Source organism: Aethalodelphis obliquidens, unplaced genomic scaffold, assembly GCF_003676395.1.
Source record: "Aethalodelphis obliquidens isolate GAN/ISIS:26980383/991018 unplaced genomic scaffold, ASM367639v1 scaffold3, whole genome shotgun sequence".
NCBI lineage: Eukaryota > Metazoa > Chordata > Mammalia > Artiodactyla > Delphinidae > Aethalodelphis > Aethalodelphis obliquidens.
The window spans coordinates 29,857,949-29,870,326 of NW_020837947.1; the positions used below are offsets into that span (position 1 = coordinate 29,857,949).

Consider the following 12,378-nt stretch of genomic DNA (forward strand, 5'->3'; position numbering starts at 1 on the left):
TCTTGTCCTCGAATAATTTTTTCTGAAATGAATTTGTGTCTGATGGATATTATTTCATAAGGACCCATGGAAACTCACCAGGGGGCCTGGGAGAATAAAGGCATATTCAGATAATGAAAAAAAGTTATTAGAATTAAAGGGCTTAAGGGCTTCCCTGGTGGCGCAGTGGTTGAGGGTCCGCCTGCCGATACAGGGGACGCGGGTTCGTGCCCCGGTCCGGGAGGATCCCACGTGCCGCGGAGCGGCTGGGCCCGTGAGCCGAGATCGCTGAGCCTGCGCGTCCGGAGTCTGTGCTCTGCAACGGGAGAGGCCACAACAATGAGAGGCCCGCGTACCGCAAAAAAAAAAAAAAAAAAAAAAAAAAAAAAAAAGAATTAAAGGGCTTAAAATTATAGAACTGAAGCAACCAAAGGCACAAATATCCCAAACCTACCGGTTTCCCTACATCAGACGAGGCATAAGGAAACAACCTCTTGAAAATTAGATTTTGAGCGATGTGCTAATATAAGTATTTAGGGAAAAGGGGTTCACTTGAAAAATGAGCATATTCTATAAATATGAAGAAATTGTATGATCCCAGAGCCTAGCTCCCTGGAGTTATGTTTTCTGCACATGAACTCCACAGCATTAGCTGGGTTCCCAAGAGGTCCGGAGTTTTAACCTGTTGGGCACTTGCCATCATTGACCACACTATCATCTATCTATGCTTTGCACAGTGTTCAGGTAAAGTTCTAATATCTCAGATTATTAGGCAGTCTTTCCTGTGTTTTCTGCTGATAGCTTCTTATAAATGCAAGCATTTATGGTCACTGGTCATGAACATTGAGTTCAGTCATTTGCATGTATATTTTGTGAGCCATTTTGTGAGTTCTGTTAAAACCAGGGCTTGCCTAACACTCTATTCTGTCTCCTACAGCTAAATATGTAAATTTTCACAAATTGTTGCTATGATAGCTCTTACTACAGTGATCCCATATTGGCCCTATTAATGGAAGTATTGAACTACCAGGAAAATATATTTTATTAAAAGAAAAGAGTTTAACAGCCAGTGTGTTTTGGAATGGGGTGGACTAATCTGTCTGGCTCATTAACTTCACTTTTAGAGTTGGGTTGACCTCTGAACGATGCCAACAACAGCATTGCACACTTGAGTCAATCTGATGATGTACTTCTTTCACAATATTCTTTCTCAACCCGTGCTGTGTAATCTATTCACGAGAAAGTACAGATAGGTGGTAGCAGACAGGAAGGTCTTTAACATAAAAGTTTTTCCAGTGATACAAAGTACAAGAATCTGAGTCTATCAAAGCGCACTAAGTTTTAGCTATGATTATATCATATTTTCCAAAATGTGGTACCATTTTAGCTGTTTTTGTCCTGAGTGTTGGTGCACTGGACACTCTTACCGCTGCAGTGTATGAGCATGCTGTTATGTTACCAAACAGAACAGAAACTCCTGAGCCAGCACTCTGGTGCTGGCTCAGTAGTTGTGGCACACGGGCTTAGTTGTTCTGCAAGCATGTGGGATCTTCCCAGACCAAGACTCGAACCCGTGTACCCTGGATCGGTAGGTGGATTCTTAACCATTGCGCCACCAGGGAAGTCCCTATTCCCATTTTAAATATGAAGAAAAGAAGGGAGGGCTTCCCTGGTGGTGCAGTGGTTGAGAGTCCATCTGCCGATGCACGGGACACCGTGCCCCGGTCCAGGAAGATCCCACATGCCGCGGAGCAGCTGGGCCCATGAGCCATGGCCACTGAGCCTGCGCGTCCGGAGCCTGGGCTCCACAACGGGAGAGGCCACAACAGTGAGAGGCACGCGTACGGCAAAAAAAAAAAAAAAAAAAAGAAAAGAAAAGCAAAGAAGGGAGCTTAAGGTTTCACAATTGGTAATTAGCCTGGCTGGAATTCAAGCACAGCCATTTCCACTGAGCCACACTAACGGAATGGACTTCTGAGTGCCTGGAAGCACCATCTTATACTTTAAATTTCCAGTGACTAGTGAATCCACTTCTTAGCGTGTTCTGGTTGCTAGAAATTTTAATCTTATTTTCCACTGAAATCATCTATCTATAACTTCCTTTGGTGTTCATACTGCGCCTATCGTATATTAAGATACGTGACTCATCTTCTTCAAATTAGAATCTTTCAATTATTTGAAGCCAGCTATAATCCCAGCTATTTCCTCACCTCACTCCCTTCTTATTTCTAGGGTAAATATCCCCAAGGTGGGTGGTTTGGGCATTACTCCAAAAAGCAATTTCATAGTCTGTATTTATCCCAGGGTTTCACTCAAGGGCCCTCTAAGATAGAAGGGAAGCTATTGTGTTGCATTGACAAATGGGGACACGGAGACTGCATAGTGAAATTCTTTTTTCCTTTTCTTTTCTTTCCTTTTTAAAAATATTTCTGGTACCTAATGCTGCATTTGTTCTCTGTAGAAGATGATCTGCCTGGGCCCAACTCTATACTGCCTCCTAGTAGGACTGTGGCTTGGATTATGGAAAAGGTCCTCCCCATTAGAAAAGTGTTAAATTTCAAGCCCTTCATTTGTGCTCCTAGGAGAACATCATAAGAAAATGTGTTGCTTCTCTTCTTTCTCGTCTTCCCCCTCAGTTTTCTCTGTGCTTCAGTCTTGCACTGCCATCCTGAATCTGTCAGTTAAAAAATAGGTTAGTTTTCATAAAGAAGAAGATTGTATTACATGTGAATTTTTAAATCTTTACTGTTGATTCTTAACCTAGAGCTGTTGTGTGTTATAGGTAACGGGCAAATGAAGTATCACTTTGGAAGTTCCAAAATCACTAACACACAGTGAGTTTAAGGCAGTATCTATTGAATTAGGTTTGGCCGCAGCCCAGTGCAAGAAAGGCTCAGCTGTCTGGCCAAGGACAACTCTATCTACATTGTGGCAAATACTGGGGATGAGAAGCCATGCAATGCCAGTGACCCTCAGTGTCCCCCTGATGGTCGTTACCAATACAACACTGATGTGGTGTTTGATTCTGAGGGTAGGCTGGTGGCGCCCTACCACAAGGTGAGAATTACTTGTGCCTTAGCTAAGCTCGATTTACTTCTGTCTTTTTTTTTTTTTTTGCGATACGCGGGCCTCTCACTGTTGTGGCCTCTCCCGTTGCGGACCACAGGTTCCGGACGCGCAGGCTCAGCGGCCATGGCTCACGGGCCCAGCCGCTCCGCGGAACGTGGGATTTTCCCGGACCGGGGCACGAACCCTGCATCGGCAGGAGGACTCAACCACTGCGCCACCAGAGAAGCCCCTCGATTTACTTCTTTTGTTTTTGATATCTAGGTATATTTATCTGTGAATGCTGGTGAGGGAACTGCTGTGAATGCGTTTCTGAATTATTACCCTTAGTTGAAAAAGGGATTTAACTTACTTTGATTTAGTATAAGCGTTCTGAGTTAGTCATAAAATAGAATCTACCAGACTATTTATTTATTTATTTTTATATATGTTATTTTTGGCTGTGTTGGGTCTTCGTTTCTGTGCGAGGGCTTTCTCTAGTTGTGGAGAGCGGGGTCACTCTTCAACGCGGTGCGCATGCCTCTTCACTATCGCGGCCTCTCTTGTTGCGGAGCACGGGCTCCAGACGCGCGTTGTGGTGCACGGGCCTGGTAGCTCCGCGGCATGTGGGATCTTCCCAGACCAGGGCTCGAACCCGTGTCCCCTGCATTAGCAGGCAGATTCTCAACCACTGCGCCACCAGGGAAGCCCAAATCTATCAGACTATTAAAGCAGATGTGTTAATAGCTGCACGAGGATCTTAATAGTCACTGAGAAAGGAGAAATGCTCAGTTTCATCACAAGATTTAGTACTAGAGTTAGTTTTTTGACCCAATTTTGTAACATTTGGTATTAAGCTGTAGTCATTCATTTCATTGGGACTTTTTTGATTGCAATGATAGAAAACCCCCGTGAAATTGGCTTAAAAAAACAACAACAGCACAGAATTTCCTTGCTTAGGTACCTGAGAAAATATAAATCATAGAAAGGGTAGGTCTAGTTTCCGATGCAGTCTGTCCCTCAGAGGCCCAGAAGATGTCATCCATCCCTCTAGCTCTCTTATTCCTTTGTTACAATTTTTTCCCAGGATGACTGTCCTTTCAGAAGCCACATCGCTGCTCATCACAAAGCACATATCCTAATAGCAACAAAATCCAGAGGAAGACTGCATTCCTCTTTCCTAGAAACCCTGCAAAAACCTTAGCCTTCCTTGACTCCAAATCAGCCACATGCCGCCTTCAAGTCAATCACCTGGGGATGAAGGATGGGCTACCCCCTGAGCCGAGGGCCGAGGAGCTTGGGATGCTCACTGGTCAGGTGGGGGTGGGGTGTTGCCTGAGCACATATGCACACATCAGGCCAACTAGAAACGTGAGCAGAACATAAGGCTGTTCTGAGCCCAAGGTAGGTGGAGTTTGGGAGCAATAATCAGGCTGGAAAAAAAATTCTAATGGTTTACTAATTAACAAGGTTTAGCTATTACATTGTCTAAATTAAGTTCCAATCTACGTCACCTCACTTATATAGACCTAGCAGTACCATGGGGAGACATGACAAAGTTTATTTTATTACCGTGTTAGACTTCACATGGACAGTGCTGCTGGTATTTAAAGAATAGAGTGGAAAACCATCAGAAATTTGTGAGGTTCAAAATTTCAAGTGATTTTAAGACAAATATTCACCTTTTAAATGTCATTTGTAGGGGCTTCCCTGGTGCCACAGTGGTTAAGCATCCGCCTGCCAATGTAGGGGACACGTGTTCAATCCCTGGTCCGGGAAGATCCCACATGCCGCGGAGCAGCTAAGCCCATGCACCACAACTACTGAGCCTGCGCTCTAGAGCCCGCGAGCCACAACTACTGAGCCCGCAAGCCACAACTACTGAGCTCATGTGCCACAACTACTGAAGCCCGCACGCCTAGAGCCCGTGCTCCGCACCAAGAGAAGCCACCTCAATGAGAAGCCCACGCACAGCAACGGAGAGTAGCCCCAGCTCGTCACAACTAGAGAAAGCCCGTGCACAGCAACAAAGACCCAACGAAGCCATAAATTAATTAATTAATTATAAATAAATAAATATCATTTGTAGATATGAACTCATTGGTTGATTCATAGGTTGTGGGAAAATGAAGTGTTCTGATGAATGTCACAGTGAGAAAACTCACAGACAGTGGTATACTGGGTATAATTTACACTAATTTATGTGTAACAGTTTTAAGTATGCACACCAACATGCGCGCGAGAAAAGATTTTGAAGATACTGATCACTTCTATTTGACAGTTTTCTTACTAATCTTCCCCTTCTTTGCATTTCGCTTAACAGTACAACCTTTTTGCACCTGAAATTCAATTTGATTTCCCCAAGGACTCAGAACTTGTGCCTTTTGACTCTCCCTTTGGGAAGTTTGGCATTTTCACTTGCTTTGACATTTTTTCTCATGACCCAGCTGTGATGGTGGTGGAAGAGTTTCAGGTTGACAGCATTCTCTACCCCATGGCCTGGTACAACACGCTGCCTCTCCTCTCAGCGGTCCCCGTCCACCTGGCATGAGCCCGAGCCCTGGGAGTCAACCTGCTTGCTACCAATACCCACAACACGAGCATGCACATGACACGTACCTCACCCTGGTTCTGCCCCAACAGGCAGCCACAGTCTTGGGAAGCCTTCATTCATTTTCAAGCCACGCTTTTCTTTAAAGATTCTTCTATTAACTCCAACGTCCCAAAATTAATAAGAGCATGGGCTTCTATACCAACATTATTTAAGGAACATTATTCCTGGGAGTAAAGAAGGAGGCAAACATATTCTCAGTTTCACGCGAGGGGAAATTGGAGTTAGAATTCAAGTTACATAAAAAAAGCAAAGCCAGAGCTAAAGAACGCTGCAGCTAACATCCACGAGTAATATTGAAATAAATCTTGCTGTTGAGGTGATAAAATCACTTTAGACTTAATCAGGTTTTTAGAGTTTATCCTTTATAGTATCCACTTTCAAGGTAAAGCAGCCTCCCCTCCACTTTCAAGGTAAAGCAGCTTTGTTCTTCATTGATCCAGGTGAAGAATCTCAAACACATAAATTAGATAGGTTAGTGGAGAGCTAAAATTGTTCTTCATGTTTGAGAGATTTTCTGGTTTACTGTTAAATTGGCTAAAGAAAGGGGAGTTTAAGTTAAAAACAAAAAAAAGCTATCTAAGTCATATAGTTTCAGTGTAAGCAGTCCCATACGGAGGACTCAGAGTCAAATTGGAATTTAGGTCAATGTAAAGCTCTCTCCCTCCTTATCTTGAAAATGCTTGTGCTTTCATAACTTTATATTTCAGTTCTTAGGGAAGTCATTCTATTAGTTTGTCACCGTGCAAAATTTGAAACCAATATTTGTGTTTCTTTATGTCACCCGTAGAAAGTGGAATCTGCTCACCGGAGGCTGTCAAGGTGTATTACTATGAAATGGAAACAGAGAGTGGCCAGCTGATGCTCTCAGAATTGAAGTCCCGGCCTTGAAGAGAACCCAGTTACTCTGCAGCTGTTCACTGGAGTGCTTATGCCAGAGGTGTCAAGCCATTCTCATCTGAACGGTTGAATTTTCCAGGGATGATTTATTTTGATGCGTTCACCTTCACCAAGCTTAAGAGAAACACAGGAAATTACACAGTTTGTCCGAAAGACCTGTGCTGTCACTTAACTTACAAGATGTCTGAGAAATGAAACAGTGAGGTGTACGCACTAGGTGCCTTTGACAGCCTGCACATGGTAGAAGGCCAGTATTACTTACAGGTAGAAACACTCAAATATGTTAGAATGGCTCTTCTACTGATTTGTCTTCTAGGTCATCATTGCATTTCTTTAAGAATTGTGCTGGATTCAGTTAATTGGAATGGTGTTACATTTGTCACTGAACTTTTCTCCCTAGAACACATTATTTGTTCAGTCTTAGTGAAAACAGAATTAGAGCTGCAAGGTAAAAACAGGAAGCAGATTGATTAGCTCTCAGCAGACTGGGTTCAAGTTTAAAAAGCTACAACCCCCATATACTCTCTTTTTCTGTCAGGTTACTTTACAGCTGTGTTTTGCAAACTGTCTTCAACTAGAGTCCAGAGCAAGAAGTCCATTTCACATCATAAATAAGCACAGTCAAGATGTATGACTGAGTTAAAAGAGATACTTAATTGAAACAAACATTTTATAAAATAATTCAAATCAGGGCTTCCCTGGTGGCGCAGTGGTTGAGAGTCCGCTGCCGATGCAGGGGACACAGGTTCGTGCCCCGGTCCGGGAAGATCCCACATGTCACGGAGTGGCTGGGCCCGTGAGCCATGGCCGCTGGGCCTGCGCGTCCGGAGCCTGTGCTCCGCAACGGGAGAGGCCACAACAGTGAGAGGAGGCCCATGAACCGAAAAAAAAATAATAATAATAATTCAAATCAGAATTAGAAATAGCTATAATTATAACCAACATACTCTAATTTTGAAAATTCTAGTCTAATCCATTTTGCTTCATTGAAAAAAGGGCTAATCTTGACTCACTAAATTAATTTTAGGATTTACTAATAGATTATGAGCTGCAATTGAAAAAAAAAAACTACTTAAGAGGCAACTTAACAAATATTCTTCTATTCTTTGTAATTGGATTTTTAGCTGAGAAAATATTTCCAAGATTTCCAACCACTTTTCTTTTCCTACACAGGTATGCACATTACTGAAGTGTCAAACCACTGACCTGAGAACTTGTGGAGAGCCTGCGGGGTCAGCTTTTACTAAGTTTGAAGAATTCTCCCTCAGTGGCACATTTGGAACGAGTTATGTTTTCCCACAGATCATTCTTAGTGAGAGTCAGCTTGTCCCTGAAAGACATTATGAGGTATGAGATTTTCAGGGGGATAAATTCCTTTGAACAGATGCAGTAGACTGGCATAATGAAACTCGTTGAAATAATGAGACAACATGGCAACATTGTCGTTCACCTTATTCAAGCAACTTATACAAAGAAGCTATGATATGGAAGACAAGTTGTGGTTCTAGACTGTCCTTAGGCTGTGGTGGAGAATTTGGGGTTTATTTTTCTACATAAATGTGATTTTGAGATCCAAGGGAACAAGGAGATTATGGAAGAATTAAAATAAAAATATTGATTGCCAATGATAGCTGGCAACTAATGTTTTCTTTTTTTGCATAGTGGAGAAGGTCCAAGTTGAATACATTAAATAATGCATCTATAACTTATTTCATGGGTGCATTATTCTACATAGTTATAATAATGATAGTAATAATTGATACCTTGTATAGTGTTTCAAGAATTAAAAAAAAAAATCCTCGTTTTTATACATTATCTTACTTAATCCCCAGGGCAATAGATTTATTTGCTACACGTTCATCCACAGTCCCTCTGATACTATTAGACATGTAGAGCTGAAACAGGGGTCTTCTGACTCCAAATTTTGTGTGCTTTTGACTATTTCATGTTGCTTTTAGAGTGATGTTGTCAGAGAAGGCTTCTGGGCTGGAACCAACTCTGCATTGAAGTTAATCCTTTGCTTTCTTTGATCAGGTTTCAGGAGATGGACGTCTGCAGAGCCGAGGCGGAGCCTGTTTGCCTTTCCTGGTTCTGGCCCTGTATGGAAGAGTGTTTGAGAGGGACCCTCTGCGCTTAGGGCAGGGAACTGGGCAACTGCCATGATCTCCTTCACCGCCATCCTTTCAGGATTAGCCTGGCAAAGAGAGAGGGAAAAGAGAGAGTCTTTAGTGTCTGTTTAGAAGAGATGTCATCACTTTGCTGAAACAACAAACTTAAGAAGATTTAAAAAGCAATTGGATGTGTGTGCACGTTTTACATATTCATTTCTGGGAGCTGCATGCATCTTCTGTGTGGGTGCACTTAAGTATGTGTCAGTATGGCTATGTATAGTGCAACATGTATTTATGGGAGGGGAGCCTAGAAGAATCCTTTTGTGGTAACTTCTCTAACGTATGCAAATATTGTGTCTCTCATTTGTAAATGCACAGGGTAAGCGTTGAAAATGCGGAGGGTATTTGGTCCTAGTCTTTAGGATACAGGAAGTTAAAAAACAAGGGTATCTTTTAAAGTAATTATGAATGACTTTTATAACAAATTAAAATTGTTCCATTGTCTCTTTATTCTATCTTTATGGAATATTTGTATGGAAATTAGATACTTGTGAAGGGAAATTTAAAAAGAGATAAATGAATAAATGATTCCTTCAGACCACACGCTGTTTCCTTCTGAAATTATTCTTTCCTAAAATTTACCCAATCCTGGTTAAAGCCCTTCATACTCATGGATTTGTTGCAGCCTGTGCCAGACAGGAACTTCCTCAGACAAGGCTACCCTGTTACCTTTCTCCCAGTTACCTTTGTTCCCTTGACCCTGGTGCCCTGAGTCCTTTCCCTGGTTTGTCACTTATTAACTCTGGGAAGAGACACACATGAGAATAGCAGTGCTCTCTAGGATGTGTGGGAGAGGTTGAGGATGACTCTGAGTTTGGGGACACCTTTCCCTTCCCATAAAAGATATGACAACTGGGCTTCCCTGGTGGCGCAGTGGTTGAGAGCCCGCCTGCCGATGCGGGGGACACGGGTTCGTGCCCCGGTCTGGGAAGATCCCACATGCCGTGGAGCGGCTGGGCCCGTGAGCCATGGCCGCTGAGCCTGCACGTCTGGAGCCTGTGCTCCACAACGGGAGAGGCCACAACAGTGAGAGGCCCGCGTACTGCAAAAAAAAAAAAAAAAAAAAAAGATTAAAAAAAAAAAAGATATGACAACTGCTTTCCTAATCTTTTCTCAGGTGTTCATTTCTACTCGGTTTAATTCAATCCAGTTCCAGGAAGCTAGAGACATTCTGGGCAGCAGAAAATGCCCTTTGTCTCTCTGTTTCCATTTTACCTGGAATCTCTCTCCAGGGGCTACAACACTCGATGATAGGATGCTACCTATGCCCTAGACTCCTCCGCTTGTGCAGGATGTGACCTTCTTCCCCTTCATGACTATGAATGTACCCTCAGCTTAAAACTTCCCCAGTTTTGCTGTTCGGGAGACACTGCATTGGGAAATATCCCCAGTGTTCTTCTTAATTGTTGGAAGTAAAAAAATCCTTCCTTCTGCTCTTTGGCTTGATTATATCTTTTGGCCCAGCAAGAGGCAAACCCAGTTTGGGGGTAACATTAGGGGTCAGGAGATTCAGCTCAGGCATCATAGCGGAGGCTATTTGGTGTCCCACCAGTTCTAATTTAAGCTGATGGATGGCATTCTACTGCAAGAACCACAATTGTCCACCTAAAGGCTTCTCCCAGCTGGTATGTGCCAAGGTAGGCCAGAAATGCCAGCTTGATGTGGTAGTAAATGTCAGGGGAGGGGAAGGGTTCTATAGCCCAGTGATTAAATCTCTGTCTTGTAGTGGGCTTGTGTTCCTGGGCTGTGACCTTCACAAGTGTTTCTTAGCTGTTTCCTTTCCCCTTAGTTGGGACAGGCAAGCTAGAGGGGGTTTAGAGATGGGGTTTCCCTGTCCCCCAGGAAGGTTAGGCTCTAGTAAATTGTTTCCATGGAAGGCAGGCTTTGGTTAAGAGAACAGAATGCTCCGGACTTACTTCAAAGTAGGTGTATTTTTCCTCCTCCTAGAAGAAGCACAAGGTGTTTTATTTCCTTGTTATTTGCCCAGAGAACCTGGTTGGGCTTCTGGAGTGAAAGTCACAGAAGCGTGAGGGCCCCCCAACACTGAAACCTCCTCCACCTTCATCCCCCATTTGTATCTCTCGAGCCTGCCCACGCTGAACCTCTGGCCATGCGTCAAAGACAGTTGGAGTGACCATACCAGGACTGGCTCCAGCAGTGGACTTCTGCTAGGGCAAGCCTGTCTCTCTAACTCTGGGGGCAGTGATTTGTCCTGTGAGTCCACTTCTCTAATGTACCTAAAAAAGTTGCTGCTTTTCAGTTGTTCAGCTTTTTTCTTACTGAGAAAACAGTAGAGATGACTTGCAAGCTCTTTCTATATCAGACTAGAAACACAATGGGAGCTTCTTATTTAATAATTTTATTCTAATAAGATCAAAGAAGTAATTTTTTTAATCTCTTGGTAACTCATTCCAGTTTTAACTTTTATTTCAGAGCTTCCTTTATAAATTCTTATGGAATGACTGAATCTCCTTGTAAAAAATTAATAAACAGAAACCTCAATTAAGTAGAGCTGGAAGACCAGAGGGGGTGTTCTCGTGCCCCGTGACAATAGCAGAGCCAAACAGGAAGAAGACCACTTCTCTTCTTCCTGGCAGGGACTCAGCCAAGGAAAAGCCATGGACTCTTTGATTACTCTAGCCCTCTCAACTTCCTTTTTCTCTCTGTGTAAGCATTCTCCTTCCCTTGCCGTGCGGGGGCTCACCGTGGTGGCAGATCCTGAGTTGTAGATCCCGGATAAACCCATCTTTGCTGGAGAAATATATGGTAGTCTGTTTTGGTAGTCTGTTTTGGGTCAACATCCTTGTGAAGTCTGTGTATCCCACCCACCTGGGAAGGGAAAGCCCAAAGGAGGTCAGCAAGCAGAGGGAGCTGGTATTTGCTATAGACTTAGGAAGACCGGGCAAACACAGCCTCCTGGCTACTTTGGCAGCCAAAGAATAAATTTACTGTAGTACTGAAGTAAAAAAAAAAAAAAAAAACATACATACCCATCTGCAAATTGAACTATAAAAACACCATCCAAAGTGAAATCTAAAAACAAAACAAACAAACACTAATTGTGTAAATATAAAATGTTATACTTAATTCACAAGTAAAACAAAATTTGCGGGCTTCCCTGGTGGCGCAGTGGTTGAGAGTCCGCCTGCCGATGCAGGGGGCGCAAGTTCGTGCTCCGGTCCGGGAGGATCCCACGTGCCGCGAAGCGGCTGGGCCCGTGAGCCATGGCCGCTGAGCCTGCGCATCTGGAGCCTGTGCTCCGCAACGGGAGAGACCACAACAGTGAGAGGCCCGCATACCGAAAAAAAAAAAAAAAAATTTGCCTACTTATTCCATACTAAAATCTATAAGCTCTTTTTCTATTTTCTATTATTTTCCTCTCTTCTCTCTCTCTCTGTCTCCCTCTTATTCTCCCTCTCATTCTTTATACTCCCCTCTCTATGACTCGTATGGTATGCAGCCTCTAAGATGGTCCCCAATGATCCCTGCCTCATTCATGCCCTTGTGTAGTCCCCTCCCAACAAGTGTACTGACTTGCTTTTAATGAATACAATACAACAAAAATGATGGGCTGTCACTTCCCAGATGACAATACTAAAGACTGTGACTTCTGTCTTGGGTGGTGGGCTCTCTTGCTCTCTGGCTTTGAAGGAACCTACATGCCATAATGTG

At 43.3% G+C, this 12,378-nt stretch overlaps 2 protein-coding genes across 2 annotated transcripts in view; both read left to right on the forward strand.

The window, feature by feature from the left end:
- Nucleotides 1-7,173, forward strand: part of VNN2 (vanin 2) — a 30,720-nt gene extending 23,547 nt beyond the window's left edge. Inside the window, exon 8 of the mRNA XM_027086137.1 lies at nt 6,426-7,173. Coding sequence (XP_026941938.1) covers nt 6,426-6,526 — 101 coding nt within the window. The 3' untranslated portion in view covers nt 6,527-7,173. The remainder of the gene's footprint in view (nt 1-6,425) is intronic.
- On the forward strand, nt 6,696-9,246 carry LOC113609140 (vascular non-inflammatory molecule 3-like). Its single transcript, XM_027086173.1, has 3 exons — nt 6,696-6,799; nt 7,709-7,882; nt 8,494-9,246. Exons 1-3 carry the CDS (start codon nt 6,773-6,775, stop codon nt 8,563-8,565), a joined length of 273 nt encoding a protein of 90 aa, XP_026941974.1. The 5' UTR covers nt 6,696-6,772; the 3' UTR covers nt 8,566-9,246.
- The last annotated feature ends 3,132 nt before the right edge of the window (nt 9,247-12,378 follow it).